General features: G+C 52.0%; 2 protein-coding genes across 5 annotated transcripts; one reads left to right on the forward strand and one right to left on the reverse strand.

Moving 5' to 3' along the window:
* The first annotated feature begins 9 nt into the window (after positions 1-9).
* CFAP119 (cilia and flagella associated protein 119) lies at positions 10-4746 on the forward strand. The gene is made up of 9 exons (XM_017874356.1): positions 10-717; positions 1035-1066; positions 1613-1678; positions 1833-2002; positions 2894-2964; positions 3162-3278; positions 3373-3442; positions 3519-3608; positions 4515-4746. Exons 1-9 carry the CDS (start codon positions 505-507, stop codon positions 4691-4693), a joined length of 1008 nt encoding a protein of 335 aa, XP_017729845.1. The 5' UTR covers positions 10-504; the 3' UTR covers positions 4694-4746.
* A 63-nt stretch (positions 4747-4809) lies between these two features.
* On the reverse strand, positions 4810-14122 carry PHKG2 (phosphorylase kinase catalytic subunit gamma 2). 4 transcript variants are annotated; one of them, XM_017874107.1, is made up of 10 exons: positions 13980-14122; positions 13474-13586; positions 11366-11541; positions 11033-11087; positions 8870-8935; positions 8610-8773; positions 5894-5984; positions 5646-5811; positions 5451-5576; positions 4810-5362 (listed from the first exon to the last, which is right to left on the reverse strand). In XM_017874107.1, the coding sequence occupies exons 2-10, from the start codon at positions 13566-13568 to the stop codon at positions 5069-5071; spliced, it is 1233 nt and encodes a 410-aa protein (XP_017729596.1). In that variant the 5' UTR covers positions 13569-13586; positions 13980-14122; the 3' UTR covers positions 4810-5068. The 4 variants fall into 4 exon arrangements, with proteins under 4 accessions (XP_017729596.1, XP_017729743.1, XP_017729665.1 ...); XM_017874254.1 differs by having other exon boundaries at positions 5646-5799; positions 13980-14116; XM_017874176.1 differs by having other exon boundaries at positions 5646-5799; positions 13907-13997.
* Between the last annotated feature and the right edge of the window lie 2512 nt (positions 14123-16634).

Here is a 16634-nt window from a genome sequence, read left to right on the forward strand (position 1 = left end):
AGAGGCAGCCCCGGATGTGAGGAAACTTCTTTATCTTCTGCTTCCATTGGTTACGCTTGGTCCCGCCTCTCGGGTCCTCTGGCTTCTTCCCAAACACCTTCTCTTTCTCTCAGTGATTGGCCAAGAGGCAGTTCCCATAGTAACTGACACCGCGCTCCGACTTCCCCGCCTGGAGGACAGCGCCGGCCCTCGTATTAGCAACTTGGAAGAGAGGGTGCCCAGGTGGGCACTCGCAACTTCTTACGTATCTGCGCGTTCTCTTCGCCCCCACTGGCGTGAGCCTGCGGTTCCCGCCTTCCTTCCTTCACAAGCCCCCTTGGCAACCGTCGCCGTTGAGACGGAGGGAGACGCCCCACGGATTCGCACCGCCACGCCTCTAGGCGCGCAGATTGGCCGGAGCAAGGCGAGCGGGCCCGGCCTTGGTAGCCGCAGACCGAGCGCTGGCTGTCCTGGAACTGAGGCGGCGGGAGCCCGGGGCGCGCCGCGGCACGGAAGAGCGGCGAGATGCTCAACCGCAAGACCAGCCACTTTTTGGGAATGAGGGTGCAGTCGGAGCTTGAACATCTCTCCGAGCTGCGGCGGGAAGCGGGGAAGGATCGCATCTCAGTGCGTGGGTCGGCCGCGCGGACGAGAGCGAGTGTGCGGACCCAGTCGACGGCGGCGGCAGCGGCGGCGGCGGCGAAAGCGGATGAAGACCCCGGAGCCAACTTGTTCCCGGTGAGGGCGGGACAGTCTGGTCCGCTCGTGAATATTTATAAACGGGCTCCCCCGCAGGCACCAATCGTCATTATGCTTACTAACGTTCGGGACGTCTCCCCCGCTGCCTCGGCGAGGAGAGGCAGGGGTGTGTGACCCTTGTGGTTATTGTGCTCGGATGGAGCACCTAGGGCCTCCTGAAGCCCGCCCTCGCCCGCGCCTCTCCTTCTTAGTCGTTGAGATGAGATGGCAAGTTACAGCGAGTTCTCGGGCCCGCTGGAGATTCGCGACGGCCAGGACACTACAGCTGCCTTCCCCAATTCGCTTTCTTTCCGCAGCCGCCGCTGCCCCGACCCCAGATCTGCATGTGGTGAGTGTGAAGAGACTTGGGAAAGAGTTACACTGAATATTTGCGTTCTTCCTTTATTGCTTCCCCAACAGTCCTGTCTGTGGCCAGGGCATCCCCATTTTTACAGATGAGGAGACTGAGGCCTAGAGATGCAATTACTCCAGGTGACTGGAAGCCAGCTTTCCAGCCTCCCCAATCCAAAGAGGAGACAGTGTGAGAAAAAAAAAGAGCCAAAGGCAGGATGTAAAGGGAGTCTCATGGCCGCTATGGAGTATTGTACAGAGGGGGACACTGAGGGCCACAGGGGGGATTTGACCAAGGTCATACAAAGTAGTGGCAGAGCAGAAAAAAGAATTCAAGTTTCCTAACCCTAGGCTTTAGAAATGGAGAGGCTCATAAGAGTTCATTTAGGCCCAGAGAGCTAACGATTTGCATAGTTAAACAGCAAGTTGGCAAAAGGGCACAGCTTCACACCAGTGGCCCAACTCCGAGTCCCACGCATTAGCTGTCACAGCCCTGTCATGATAGGTAATGGCCACCAATACTCTTTTTCTTTTCCTATAACAGGAAGTACCTGGACATCCATTCCATGCACCAGCTGGAGAAGACTACCAGTGCTGAGGAGATGAGGCAGTAGGGACTGAGTGGGGGCGCGGGAAGAGCTCTTGGCAAAGGTCGAGGGGTCAAGTTGGGAAGACATGAGGAATGGCTGACTCCAAAGCATGTGGTGGGTTTAGCGTGATGAAAGGAGGCTCCAGTTGTCACTCACTCCTCTCTCCCTCCCAAGGGTGTTGGCTGAGCTGCTGGAGCTAGGGTGTCCTGAGCAGAGCCTGCGGGACGCCATCACCCTGGACCTCTTCTGCCATGCGCTCATCTTCTGCCGCCAGCAGGGCTTCTCACTGGAGCAGACGTCAGCGGCTTGTGCCCTGCTCCAGGATCTTCACAAGGCTTGTATTGGTGAGAGGGGGTAGCTACCAGGTTTGAGCCCTAGGGAGAAGAGGAACTGGGGCTGGCACAAGTGACCATGGGAAGCAGAAGCAGGGGATTTCTGCCTGGAATATGTCTTTATTAATAGCATTATCACACATAAGCCATCACCTTTCCAATCCACTGCTTCCTTATCTAGAAATTAAGGATACAGGCCAGGCATGGTGGCTCACGCCTGTAATCCCAGCACTTTGGGAGGCCGAGGCAGGTGGATCACAAGGTCAGGAGTTTGAGACCATCCTGCCTAATACAGTGAAACCCTGTCTCTACTAAAAATACAAAAAAAAAAAAAAAAAAATTAGCCAGGCGTGGAGGCGGGCGCCTGTAGTCCCACCTACTCAGGAGGCTGAGGCAGGAGAATGGCGTGAACCCGGGAGGTGGAGCTTGCAGTGAGCCAAGATCGCGCCACTGCACTCTAGTCTGGGCAACAGAGCGTGACTCCATCTCAAAAAAAAAAAAAAAGAGAAATTAAGGATACAGCACGTTTTACAGGACTGTTCTGAGAAATAATTTATGCAAATATATGCATAGTGCACAATAAAACCTGCTTTAGAATATTTAATAGCTCATGCTTCAGAATGTTTAATAGCTGAAATGAGCTATTTCTTGGTTTATTGTGTCACCTCTCCTAGAATATAAGCTTCGTAAGAACAGGACCTTGTCTGTCTTGAGTGCCTAAAACAGTATACAGTGGGCATATAGTGGGTATTCAATATTTGTTACATAAGTTAAGGAAACAAGCCAGGGCTGAAACCCAGATCTGTCTGCCTCTGAAGCTCATGGTCATAAACAGCTGTTGAGTGAAGTGAATGAATGGATACCAGAGAGGGCCTCACTGCCGCATCTTGCTTTCCCTACCAGCAACCCCCTTGGGCAATGTGGAGGAGTGCTACCGCTACTTCACCAGCGTTCTTTTTTGCCATGGAGTCAGGGTCAGTTCCCCTGGAACATTCTGGAACCTTTACCCATCCCCAGACAAGGTCTAGCCCAGTCTCTCTCACATTCATCACCCTTATCTTCCTGTGAAGACCCCAGTGGGCTCTCCTTGCTCCTAGATTGCTAGGCTTTTGGAGGCAAAGCCAGGGGTCCAGGAGGTAGTCAGGGTTCTAATTCCCAGTCACCACCACAGCGGCCTCCTTTCAGCATCGACCTCTTCAAAGAGGAACAACTGCTAGCCCTGGAAGACTACGTGGTCAACACTTACTTCCGCCACTTCAAACTCTATAAATACGTCTTCACACCCCAGGTAGGGGGTGGTGGACCATGAGGAGCCATCCTCAACCCCCCCTCCCCTCAGCACAGGTGCCTTCTTTTCAGCCTCCCTCTTCTTTGCTTCTCAGGTGCGGCTGGATCTGTCTTTGACTTACATGGGGCTACAGCCACCCAAACTGTGGCCAGAGAGTGAGATGGGTAAGGGAGAGTGCCAGGGCAGGGCTGGGCTGGGCCAGGCCTGGGGCCACAGTCTCTTACTGCTTCTGGTTTGCAGAGAAAGAAGAAAGCAAGGAGGTGGAGGAGCAGGCAGTTACCCCGCAGGAAGAGGAACTAGAGACAGTGGCCCCACCAGAGCCGGAGCCAAGTGAGGATCTGGAGGGGGCAGGCTGCCCTGTCCCTCTGAGCGGGTGTAGAATGAAGGGTTTGGATCACATCAGGACTTCAGACTTTTTGTTTTTAGTCATAGAGTCCTTTCTCTAACTGATCCCTTATGCAGAAGTCCAAGATGACAGATAAAAGCGTAGCTGTAGGCCCGGCGCGGCGGCTCATGCCTGTAATCCCAACACAATCTGAGGCGGGCAGATTGCCTGAGCTCAGGAGTTTGCGACCAGCCTGGGCAACACTGTGAAACCCCGTATCTACTAAAATACAAAAAATAGTCGGGCGTGGGAGTGCGCTCCTGTAGTCCCAGCTACTCGGGAGGCTGAGGCAGGAGAATTACATGAACCTAGGAGGTGGAGATTGCAGTGAGCCGAGATCTCGCCGCTGCACTCCAGCCTGGGCCACAGAGCGAGACTCTGTCTCAAAACAAACAAAAAAATGCACAGCTGAGGTGACTCCAGAGAAATGATCATTAGAAAGCCAATGACAGTAACAGCCAGCACATACTTGGCAATAGGTGTGCAGTGCATGCCCTGCTCTGAGCATTTTATATAAATTAACTCATTTAATCCTCCCTTAATCCTATGTGCTAGATATCACTATTCACATTTCACACAAGGAAACTGAGGCACGGATAGGTTAAATAACCTGCCTAAGGTCACACAGCTACTGAGTAGGGATCAGAATTTGAATCTGCAAAGTCCAGCATAGCTACCCTACCCAACTACCTTTCATACAAGGGCTGGCTGACATCTCCTAAAGGGAAACAACATTGCCACCTGTATATCCCCCAGGGGAAATTTGGGGGCTGTGTTTGCCCAGCTAGGGACCATCCCCATTGCCAGACAGCATCTCTCCTCACCCTGCCCCTTCTTCCCTGCCCCTGCAGGCCACGTCCACATCCTCCGAGCCTACATCAAGACCCAAGTGAACAAAGAGCTGGAGGAGCTCCAGCAGCTGGTGGAAGAGCAGCTCAAGGCCAGCGAGGAAAGGCTCAGCAGCAAGTTGACTGTAATAGAGCGGCCCTTCCAGCTACCTCCGGGTAAAGGCAAGAGCAAGACTAAGTGACCCCCAGCATTTTCCCCAATAAAGGTCTGGGCCAGAATGGCCCCATCCCTGCACCCTGGTGAGTATCTTCTGGGCTTTCCTGCCCAAGCCAGACAGAAGACACAGGACACCCGCTCTCCCTGGTGTGTAGTGGGTTTTATTTCATATGCAGCGCAGGCAGCACTGACTGGGCCAGGTGTGGCATTCAGAGTGGCTCCCTTACACCCCAGCTCTGATCTCAGAGCCGTGGCTGGTGGGAAGACAGGTACCGGGCTGGTCTTTTAAGAGGGTAGCAGGATCAGTGGTGGGCCTGAGGCCAGAGCCCAGAGGAGCTGGAATGATCAAAACCCTTCTTCTGGAGAGTTCTGCTTCCTGGGAATCCCTGGGGTTGAGGTCCTAGCCCAGTACCAGCACGGCCTCATCCTCAGTTATAGCAGCAGAGTCTCCCTCCTCTTCAGGGCCCATGATGGGAAAAGGCCCAGGGGGCCGGTGCTGAAAGAGAGCTGCCCGGTTCTGCTGCTCCCCTTTCTTCACCCAGTGCCCATAGAGCCGGAAGGCACAGTTGTCGATGAGGCGCCGCACTGACCGCAGCGCATAAGGGTCCCTCAACAGTGCGTTCTTAGTCAGTGGCCGTACACGATGGGTGCTTAGGGCCACTCGTCCAGCAGCCAGCACTGTCCACACTGCCACCTAGGAAGGGGGGCAGGGTGAGCTCTAGTGCAGGGGAAAGATCACGAGACAGAGGAATGGGCCCAGACCTTGACACTCTCAGACTTACCCGGAACCGCTGGCGAGGAGTGAGGTTCCAGGATTGGCTGCCTTCACAACGCTCAAAGAAGGGGTGCTGTAGGGCCTGCTCAGCTGTCAGGCGTGCTTCAGGATCCACCTGCAGCAGCCTGGAAATCTAGGAGAGACCCAGAGCATGAGGGGCAGCTCTTGGGCCTCCCCTACTGTCCTCTCAGCCCCAGCTCACCAAGTCTTTGACAGTGCTGGAACGGTCGTCCCACTCAGGGGAACTGAACTGGTACTGGCCCTCCATGATCATGCGTAACATCAGGATCTGCCGCCGGTGCCAGAAGGGTGGCGAGCCAGCCAGGAGTGTGAACAAGATCACCCCACAGGCCCAGCTGGGAAAGAGACTGGAGTCAGGCGGGACTGAGTGACAGGCAGACCCGGCAAAGGACAGCAAGCACAGGAGGGAGAGGGAGACCAGGAACTCACAGGTCGACCTCCTTGCCGTAGCCTGGGTGGGTTTCATCCATGGAGCATTTAAGGATCTCTGGCGCTAGATACCCTGGGGTCCCACACAACTCTGGGGAGAGAGGACCAAGATTGAGGGGATGCCACCGGCCCCTCCAGGGCCCCTAGCACCGGATCTCTGCTGGAGCCTCCTCAACGCCACCAGAACTACCAGTGTTCCCATCCTCCTCCTGCCTGCCTTCTGCCAAGTCTCCGCTGAGGCACTATCCCTGCTCAACAGTTCAGATACCCATCATGGCTCCTGGTGGCCTTCCTAGGAAAACCTGGGTTTTGGATTGATTTCAAGGTCCTTGTTCCACCATATCCTTTGCCTCCTCCAACCCTACCTACCCACTATCCAAGTCAACCTATCTACTCCTCACAACTTGTTACCTTAGTTTTATACGTATCATAAAGCGTATGGAAAGATTATGTATTTTTACATACATCACAATACGTATGGAAAAAAAATTTCTGCATTCCTATCTGCCCAAACCTCTTCCTCCTCCTATAACCTCCAACCATCACTCAACCCAAGGGGAACAAGCAGAGATATGGAATTTCTTTTGTTTTTTCTTTTTGGAGATGGAGTCTTGCCCTGTCGCCTAGTCTGGTGTACAATGGCATGATCTCAGCTCAATGCAATCTCCGCCTCCCAAGTTCAAGCGATTCTCCTGTCTCAGTCTCCCGAGTAGCTGGGATTACAGGTGCGTGCCACCACGCCTGGCTAATTTTTTGTATTTTTAGTAGAGATGGGGTTTCACCATGTTGGCCAGACTGGTCTTGAACTCCTGACCTCGTGATCCACCTGCCTCGGGCTCTCAAAGTGTTGGGATTACAGGTGTGAGCCACTGCGCCCTGTGAGCTATGGGATTTCTTAAAGCACATAGTGGGTAAGTCCCTTGTTTAAAACCCTTCCCTGATTCCACATCATGACACATGATCAAATCTACAGTTCTAAAGTCCAGAGCCCTCCAAAACTTTATGCAAGTCTGTATTTTTATATTTATTTATTTTTAGAGATAGGGTCACTATGTCACACAGGCTGAAGTGTGGTGGCACTATCACAGCTCATTGCAGCCTTGGGCTCCTAGGCTCAAGTGATCCTCCTCCTTCAGCCTCCCGAGTAGCTGAGGTGACAGATGCGTGCCACCATGCTTGGCTCAAGTTTGTATTTTTAGTTTTTTTCACCACTCGGGCACCAATTCTTCCAGTAATTTCTGAACTGTGTTCCATGGCACACTTCCAGGAGATTTTAACAGCCCCGAATTGAAACTGACTTTCTTGGGAAATTCATTCCTATACCAAGTATTTATTGAATGCCAGTGGCATTGATTTGCCAAGTGGCAAATGAAATGTGTCCTTGGCGAGCTCACTGTCTACCTGAAGGCAAGTGGGAAGTAACAATAGAGTAAGAGGTGTTGTGAATGAAGAAGACAGGAGAACAAAAAGCAAAGGGACCTAAGCTGCCCTGGAGGTGTAAAGTGAAACTTGAATTACCCAAGCCAAGAAGAGGATGGAGTGGGCAGAGGCAAAGATGATTCCAGAAAGGGGAAAAGTACATGTGGAAGCCCAAAGGGTTTTAAAGCACAACATCCACCAGACATGTGAGCCCACAGGTTAAGAGTATGAAATTTGAAGTCAGACTGTCCCAAGTTCAGTCCTGGCATTAGGACCCTGGAGAAGTCATCTCACCTCTTTGAGCCCTTCTGTAAAAACAGAGACACAAATACTATCTGTCACACAGGGCTGTGGAGAGGATTTAGGGGAATAAGCCATATAAAGATTGGTGCCGGCCAGGCACAGTGTTCATGCCTGTAATCCCAGCATTTTGGGAGGCTGGGGTGGGAGGATCACTTGAGGTCAGGAGTTTGAGACCAGCCTGGCCAACATTGTGAAAACTCCATTTCTACTAAAAATACAAAAATGAGCCGGGCATGGTGGTGGGCACCTGTAATCCCAACTACTCGGGAAGCTGAGGCAGAATAGCTTGAACCCAGGAGGTGGAGATTGCGGTGAGCGAAGATCATGCCACTGCACCCCAGTCTGGGTGACAGAGCAAGACTCTGTCTCAAAAAAGAAAAAAAAAGACTGATACCTGCCTCATAGGTGAATGCCCAGTAAACGGTAGCTTTCCATAAGTCTAGTGCAAAGCCACTGAGGGAGAGAGTCAGTGGCAGACTTAAAGGCTCTGAAGAATCCCACAGGTGAATTTTATTTGAAGTTTCCCATTTGCAGTAGAAATATTACTGTCCCGACAAATGTATTCACATCAGGTGAACCTGAGGCCCAGGGCCCAGGTGGGAAGTGCAGTCTGGACATATCACATCAGGCTCCCGTGGTCCTGCACTCCACACCCCAAACATGTGGCTGAGCATGACTCTGCCCTGCTCCCTTTTTTACCTCTTCTGTGGGGCTCAGGCTGAATTGGTGTTCCTTCCTCCGGGCTCCCCTGGCATGGCCCTCTGCCCACCGTGCACCACTGTCTGTCAGCCCACTTGTCTGTCTCCATCCTCCCCAGGTCAGAATGCCCACTCTGAGGTAAACACAGGTTTTGCGCCCACAGGGTACTTGGCAAGTACCCAATGACTTCTCCCTTTTTCTTGGCATCAGGGACTTGGTAGTCAGACCCAGCCAACCAATCTCATCAGGCCTGGGTCTCCCCTCCCAAGCCTATAAGGGCACTAGATCCCCTCACCTCGAAGCCTCTCGCCAGGTTCCAAGTGGCAGGAGAACCCGAAATCTGAAAGTCGGATCTGCATATTATCATCTAGGAGAATATTCTCGGGCTTCAGATCTCGATGCACAATGTTGTTGGCATGGAGAAAGCTCACTGCTTCCAGCAGAGACTGCATGATGGACCTGAGGGAAGGGAAGGCGGGTGCAGTCTCCTCCTTGGCTCCTCCCTGCCCTGTCCCACCCCCTGCTCACCCCTGGGGCTGCAGGCTCAACTCTTACCTGGTTTCCTTTTCTGAGAGGGCTACCTTCTCTGTGAGATAGTCAAACAGCTCTCCCTTCCGCATCCTAAGGGAAGGAGGGGCATAGGAGGCAGCTACACCCCACATTGGGGGCTGAGAAAACAGACCAGTGCTCATACAAAATACCACAGAAGAGGCCATTAAAGATAGATTCCTCTGCGGACAAACCAAAGGATCTAGAGACACAGCACTCCAACAAGGCAGTTTGGCCTGGTGTGTTGGCAGCTGAAATACCTGCATTATGCCATGATGGCAATTACAGCAAAAATAAGAGACTTCTTGTGACAATATAATTTATAGGAGTTTCTTGTTGTTTGAGAATAACTATGCCTGAAAAAGGCCTCTCAAAGTGAATCTATAAAGAAAATGGACCAAAATTTCAGTTTTTTTGTGGCACAAAGGTTGAATAGGACCTTATTTTGAAATTTTGTCTTTAAAAGCTGAAGTTATAATTATGTGTCAGTTAAAAATAATACTTTCAAAATTGAGTTATACTTGCAACTCTGCATCAGTCCTCAAAGTAACTTATCAGGTACTGTTTTGGGGAGTGTAGTCACTCTGCACAGCTGGAGGATGGCATAATAGACATCCTTACGTCCCCTCTGACTTTTGCAGAGGGCCATTTCTGTAAATATATGGAAGCCTTCATGAATTTTTTCCAAGGGCCTCTCTTAAATCTTTGGAATTCAAATCATTCTCTTTTGAAATATCTTTGCAATTGGTTTACATTATACCGTGTAACAGCTGACATTCAGATTCTGACCAGAAAAAGAACAGATGGGCAGAGACAGACACCAGAGTAGTTAGTGTGTTAAGCAGCACGAGAGGCTGATGAGCAAGGATCTATTTTCTTTTTCTTTTTCGTTTTCTTTGAGATGGAGTCTCGCTCTGTCGCCCAGGCTGGAGTGCAGTGGTGCGATCTCCGCTCACTGCAAGCTCCGCTTCCCGGGCTCGCGCCATTCTCCTGCCTCAGCCTCCCAAGTAGCTGGGACTACAGGTGCCTGCTACCACTCCCGGCTAATATTTTTGTATTTTTAGTAGAGATGGGGTTTCACTGTGTTAGCCAGGATGGTCTTGATCTCCTGACCTTGTGATCCGCCCGCCTCGGCCTCCCCAAGTGCTGGCATTACAGGTGTGAGCCACCGCGCCCAGCCGCAAGGATCTGTTTTCTAAGTGGTCAGTCCACTGTTGAACACTTTTTTTTTTTTTTTTTGGAGATAAGAGTCTCGCTCTGTCACCCAGGCTGGAGTGCAATGGCACGATCTCGGCTCACTGCAACCTCCACCTCCCGGGTTCAAGTCGATTCTCCTGCCTCAGCCTCCCAATTAGCTGGGATTACAGGTCACCCACCACCACGCCTTGGTCTAATTTTTTGTATTTTAGTGAGACGGGGTTTCATCAGTGTTGGCCAGGATGGTCTCGATCTCTTGACCATCATGATCCGCCCCACCTTGGTCTCCCAAAGTGCTGGGATTACAGGCGTGAGCCACTGCACCCGGCCACAGTCTGTTCACTCCCTGCACTTTGGGAGGCCGAGGTGGGCGGATCATGAGGTCAGGAGATCGAGACCATCCTGGCTAACATGGTGAAACCCCGTCTCTACTAAAAAAATACAAAAATGAGCCGGGCGTGGTGGCAGGTGCCTGTAGTCCCAGCTACTCGGGAGGCTGACACAGGAGAATCGCAATGGCATGATCTCGGCTCACTGCAGCCTCTGCTTCTCGGGTTCAAGCGATTCTCCTGCCTCAGCCTCCCGAGTAGATGGGCTTACAGGCGTGCACCACCACACCTGGCTAATTTTTGTATTTTTAGTAGAGACGGGGTTTCGCCATGTTGGCCAGGCTGGTCTTGAACTCCTGACCTCAGGTGATCCACCCGCCTCAGCCTCCCAAAATGCTAGGATTACAGGCATGAGCCACCACGCCTGGCTGATCACTATTACTTTTAAAGAATTTGCCTCAATGATGGCACCGAGGGAGAAGGCCAGAGCCGTGGGCTAGCAGGCAGGCCCAGGTGATAGAGAGCCCCAGCTGGAGCAGGAAAGTGTGAGCAGGGTGGGTCCAGCCCACTGAGCAGCAAATGCTGGGGGCCATACATGGAGGTGGGGAGGAGGCTTCTCAGATGGTGGCAGGGAGATACTCACAGGTCAAACACCAGGAACATGAAGCTAGAAGACTCGTAGGAATCGATGAGGGTGACTAGGGAGAGAGGAAGAGAGGCAGAGAGACAGAGATGGAAAGGAGTGGATGCACATTGATGGGGCTTGGTCACCCTGGGACAGCAGCGGGCTGTTACTGGGAAGAAAGGAAAACCAGAGGAGGCAGTGGGGGCCCAGTGGATGGCCACTCTTTAGTGGAATGAAGCCAGGAGGAAGGGAGGAGAGGCGTGGAGGCAATGTTGGGGGAAGTGGGCTGTGGGCAGGGTCAGCAAGAGGTTGGGGGTCGTCTGCTAACAGGAGCAAGGAAGACAGCCTCACTGATGTGGGGGTGGCCGGCGACCTGGCGAAGGATGTGTGTCTCTCGCTGTGTGGCTTCCCGCACCTCCTCCAGCTGCTCAGGACTCAGTCGCTCAGCTGTCACTTCCATAATCTTCACCGCAAACTCGTGGCCAGTAGCTCGATGAACACAACGGCGGACCACAGAGCTCACTCCTCTGCGAGAGCCAGAAAATAGCACAAGTCAGGGCCTCTGTGCTCACATTTCTGCACAGGCTGGGGCTTCAGCATCCTCATGCCTGCCGTGCCAGACCCTGAAGACCCATCTGGATCACAGGGCAACAAGCTTAGGAGCTCACCCTGGCTTCACAGCACCCTGGGTACCCAGCAAGGCACAACACAAAGCTCACAGGGAAGGCAGGTAGGGCCTGGGTTCAAATCCAGGCTCTGCCACTTCCTCCATGGGAAAGCCTAGGCAAGTCCTTCCCACACTGAGCCTCAGCACCTGCTCCTTGAAGGAAGGGAGTAGAAGGATTTAAGTCTCCCTCCATATTCCACTTGCACTTCCCTGATCACCCCATCCAAATCCCAAAGTTCCCTCAAGTGTAGGAAACTCCAAATAAATATGAAGCCATTGACTGGAAGACCAAAGCTGAGAATCAGACCTTAGAGACGACCTCAGATTTGCTACCAATTAACCTAAGTGGTCCCCTGACATAAGGTCCTTGGGCTTCAGCTCCTGCAACTGTGAAATGCGGCCAACAGCATCCTGAAGGGATGTTGAAGGGCATTCATGAGGCACACACAAAGTCCTAGATAAGGATTTCCTTGCTCAGGCTATCACCAACTCCATATGACCCTACACATTCCTCAGTCTAAGGAGCAAATCCCTCCAGGATCAGGCCTCAAATTCCATTTCTTATGCTGGTTCCCTCGCTGCCCTTCACAGAGCCTTACTACCATGCTCTCTGGGGCCTCCTTGGGCTCACATAACTCACTTGGGAATTCAGTCACCCACATCTAGTTAAATCAAGGGATGTAAACTATTGATCCATAGGCCAAACACAGCCCTCCAATGTATTACGTTTCGGCCAGTGCGATTTTTTTTTTTTTTTTTTTTTTTTACAAATCTGAATTCACACATCATAGGTGGGACATGAATCCTCCACCTTACACAACACTTACTCTGTTACTCTTGGCCACGTCATGGTTTTAATTTCCCGCGCAACCACTAAGAGCATCTGAGTTTGAGGCCATGTTTTAATTATGACCCAGCTTTAACGAGCCTCTTTGAGAATCTGATGCAGACATCTACCACACGCATACATTTTTACGATTTTAAAGACCCCCCTGAACTCCGACTCATACCTCAAGACCCAGCCCAAAGGTGACTCCTGGGAAACTGTGTTTTTCTGGAATCCCATACCACTTGATACAGACCTCTACCTATCTAGCCTGATGCCTTTTTAACGTTCACGTCACTTTAGATGGAGTACCTCAAGGGCATAGGCATCTTTTCTACCCTCCCCGTGTTGAGCTTTGTGTCTGGCACAGTAGGTGCGTCAACCATCCGTGTGTGTTGAAGGCATAAATGAATGAATCCGTGAAAAATATGGGGTTGACCCAAGAGAACAGTCTAGTCATCAGGTGTTCTCCACTTACCACTGATTCTTTCCACTTAGAACTATTCAGTCATCCGGGCGCGGTGGCTCACACCTGTATCCTAGCACTTTGGGAGGCTGAGGCTGGCAGATCACGAGTTCAGGAGTTCAAGACCAGCCTGGCCAATATGGTGAAACCCCCGCCTCTACTAAAAATACAAATTAGCCGGTGTGGTGGCGCACGCCTGTAACACCAGCTACTCGGGAGGCTGAGGCAGGAGAATCACTTGAAACCGGGAGGCAGAGGTTGCAGTGAGCCGAGATCGCGCCACTGCACTCCGGCCTGGACCACAGAGCAACACTCCGTTTCAAAAAAAAAAAAAAAAAAAAACTATCCTGAAAACCTTGACACACACACCCCCACCCCCACCTCTAGAGCCCTCAAACGGCACACACACACACACTCCCCACCTCTAGAGCCCTCAAACGGAAGCGGGACTGCTGGGGCCCGACCTCTCTGGACCTCCGTTTCCCTGGCCGCGGTCTCACCTGCCGATGACGTCCTTAGGGTCGTACTTCTGGTAAAACTCCTTGGCGGCGGCCCAGTCGGGCAGCTCATCTTCCGGCCCCACGTCCAGCGTCATCCTGAAGGAGGCGGGGGCCTGCGCGGAGGAGGAGGGCAGTGAGGGCAGGGAAGCCCACAGGCTCTGAGACGACCCGCATCGCGGTTCCCGGGGGCGCAGCCCTTGCGGCTGGGGCGCCAGGGTCCTGGGGAGGTGGGGGGGGGGGGTGGGTATGGGAAGGACCAGGACTAGGGAGACCCCGCAGAAGAGCCTGGGGGCGGGAGGATGGCAGGGCAGGAAAGGGAGTGGGGAGAGGTGCCCAGGAAGCTGGGGGAAGGGGCGCAAGAGCAGGCGGCTGTTGCGGCGCAGGCGCATTCGGGCGGACGCAGGAAGGGGACGGGGGTCTAGCGCAGGCTCACCCGCTGGGGCAGGCAGAGGAGCCAGGGTCGACGCGACCTGCGCTGTCGCCGGGTTCGCCTGCAGTCTACTCACCTTAACCTCGGGCAGCAGGCGACGACCCAAGGCTCCGCCTCCATCCTGCCCGCCAATGGCCAGCGCCGCCCGAAGACTGAGGCTCTGAAGCTCTTCCGATTGGAAACCGGCCGCCCAATAGGGGCTGGTGCGGGCGTCGGAGCTCGGCGTGACCTAAGGCCGCGACGCGACGCCGCGGCGCGGCTTCAGACACGGCCAATCACCGAGTGGCATCTACGGGCCAGCGGAGGGCGGAGCTTGTTGTCAAGTGGGCTTGGAGGCCTGGAATGGGACCCGGAAGTTGGGTTAACTGAGAAACGTGATCGTTGGGTGGCGGGGAAGCAGGACGTTCCCGCGCCTCTAGTTCCCAGACTTGAGCAGGGGAATTCCCTCGGTCTTCACCAAGCATCCCTAACTGCATTCAGCATTTTCTCTTTTTTTAGACAGGGTCTCGCTCTGTAGCCCACACTGAGGCTGCAGTGTAGTGGCGCGATCATAGCTCACTGCAACCTTGAACTTCGGGGCTCAAGCGATCCTCCCGCCTCGGCCTCCCAAAATGCTAGGATTACAGGCTTGAGCCACAACGCCCAGCAAACTCTTTTCAATATTAGCAGCCTTGCCCAAAGCGCCTGTCTTGAGTACACTCCAGGCCTTAAAACATTTGGACACACACAGCTTGGACCCCCAGCTTGGCCTCTTAGTTCCGACTTAGAAGGCCAGAAGAAGACTTCTCTTTCTGTGGCCGCTTCAATCCCTCCTGAATACATCCAAAGCCCTAGCGTTTACTATCTGGGATTGTTTATACACTTTCTCCATCTTCCACCCTCTCCCAAAAGCCTTGTATCACACTGTTCTAAACCCACCAGGTTCTGCCAGGAGCTTTTGCCACCAGTCGCTTCTGCCAGGAGCGACTCAGTGCATAGCTCAGACTTGGCATTCACTAACAAATTTTTTTTTTTTTTTTTTTTTTTTTTTTTTTGAGACGGAGTCTTGCTCTGCCGCCCAGGCTGGAGTGCAGTGGCCGGCTCTCAGCTCACTGCAAGCTCCGCCACCCGGGTTCACGCCATTCTCCTGTCTCAGCCTCCCGAGTAGCTGGGACTACAGGCGCCCGCCTCGTTTTTTGTATTTTTTAGTAGAGACGGGGTTTCACCGTATTAGCCAGGATGGTCTCGATCTCCTGACCTCGTGATCCGCCCGTCTCGGCCTCCCAAAGTGCTGGGATTACAGGCTTGAGCCACCGCACCCGGCTAACAAATTTTTATGACCATCTAAGACCTAGGGACTAGACTGAGACAATGAAACACACACACACCCCTACCTTGTGGAGGTTATGTTCCAGCAAAGAGGAAAAGAATGAACTTATCTTCCAACAGCTATCTTAGAAATGACACTTTGGGATTACAATTATATGAGGGAAGAAAAATGAATTCAGGTTTTTATAGAGTACTTTGACTCTATACCATCAATCTAAAGGCAAAATTGCAAAGAAATCTTGAACTTTACTTAGATTTGTTGTTTGGTAATATAATGGAATGATTATTCTGAAGCTGAGTAATCAACATATTGACGTGACTGGAAGCCAAGCTTCTTACTGTGGAAATCTGGAATCTGGAATGGGGAAAGTGGAGAAAGAACCCTATGATTGACTAGAATTTTTTAAACGATTTTAAAAATATTTAAAATAGATAACATTAACTATTTACTGGCTCTTAACTCTGCTTTCAGAATGCCCCAAGTAGTAACATCGCAGTAGAACGCCTAGTGTCTAGATGCTGATTTCTCAATAACAGTCCCCAATAAAAGGAACCAAGGCTGTTCAGGAGAAATGGCCGATTTCTAGGCTTCAGCAGGGAAAGTACAAGGTGAGTCTGGAGCGATTTGTGCTAGAAATTACTAAAGAGGGGGGCTTATCACAAGGACACAGGAACCAGATTGAAGAGGTTTCCGTAAGTCAGTATCAGGGATAAAAATAATGAGGAGTATGAGGGAGCTTGCTGATGTGCTGCAAATGTTATATTCCTATAGGTGGTGAGTGACTGACTACACAGGTTTGTTTATGTTAAAACATTCATCGGCTGGGCACAGTAGCTCACCCCTGTAATCCGAGCACTTTGGGAGGCCGAGGTGGGCGGATCACGAGGTCAGGAGTTCAAGACCAGCCTGATCAACATGGTGAAATCCCATTTCTACTAAAAATACAGAAATTAGCCAGGCGTGATGGCACGCACCTGTAATCCTAGCTACTCAGGAGGCTGAGGCAGGAGAATCACTTGAACCCGGGAGGCAGATGTTGCAGCGAGCCGAGATCGCACCACTGCACTCCAGCCTGGGTGACAGAGCGAACCTCCATCTCAAAAAAAAAAGAAAAAAAATTAATCAAGTTGAACACTTAAGATCTGTGTGTTGGGCTGGGCGCAGTGGCTCATGCCTGTAATCTCAGCACTTTGGGAGGCCGAGGCGCGTGGATCACGAGGTCAAGAGATCTGACCAACAGGTGAAACCCCGTCTCTACTAAAAATATGAAAATTAGCAGGGCGTGGTGGCTTAAAACCTGTATGACAGATTGATGGGTGAAGCAAACCACCATGGCACACATATACTTATGTAGCAAACCTGCACGTTCTGCTTGTATCCCAGAACTTAAAAGTTAAAAAAAAAAAAAAAAAAAAAAAAAAA

This window comes from Rhinopithecus bieti, unplaced genomic scaffold (assembly GCF_001698545.2).
Source record: "Rhinopithecus bieti isolate Rb0 unplaced genomic scaffold, ASM169854v2 scaffold_63, whole genome shotgun sequence".
Taxonomy (NCBI): domain Eukaryota; kingdom Metazoa; phylum Chordata; class Mammalia; order Primates; family Cercopithecidae; genus Rhinopithecus; species Rhinopithecus bieti.

What these genes read in the sequence shown, in the direction of transcription:
- CFAP119 (XM_017874356.1), top strand. Translation starts at nt 505, where the DNA reads ATGCTCAACCGCAAGACCAGCCACTTTTTGGGAATGAGGGTGCAGTCG. An exon ending in CCGGAGCCAACTTGTTCCCG is followed by an intron (nt 718 to 1,034) that starts GTGAGGGCGGGA and finishes TTCTTTCCGCAG; the next exon opens with CCGCCGCTGCCCCGACCCCA. An exon ending in CGACCCCAGATCTGCATGTG is followed by an intron (nt 1,067 to 1,612) that starts GTGAGTGTGAAG and finishes TTCCTATAACAG; the next exon opens with GAAGTACCTGGACATCCATT.
- PHKG2 (XM_017874107.1), bottom strand. Translation starts at nt 13,568, where the DNA reads ATGACGCTGGACGTGGGGCCGGAAGATGAGCTGCCCGACTGGGCCGCC. An exon ending in CTCTCAGAAAAGGAAACCAG is followed by an intron (nt 8,774 to 8,869) that starts GTAAGAGTTGAG and finishes CCCTTCCCTCAG; the next exon opens with GTCCATCATGCAGTCTCTGC. An exon ending in CCAGCACTGTCAAAGACTTG is followed by an intron (nt 5,577 to 5,645) that starts GTGAGCTGGGGC and finishes GGTCTCTCCTAG; the next exon opens with ATTTCCAGGCTGCTGCAGGT.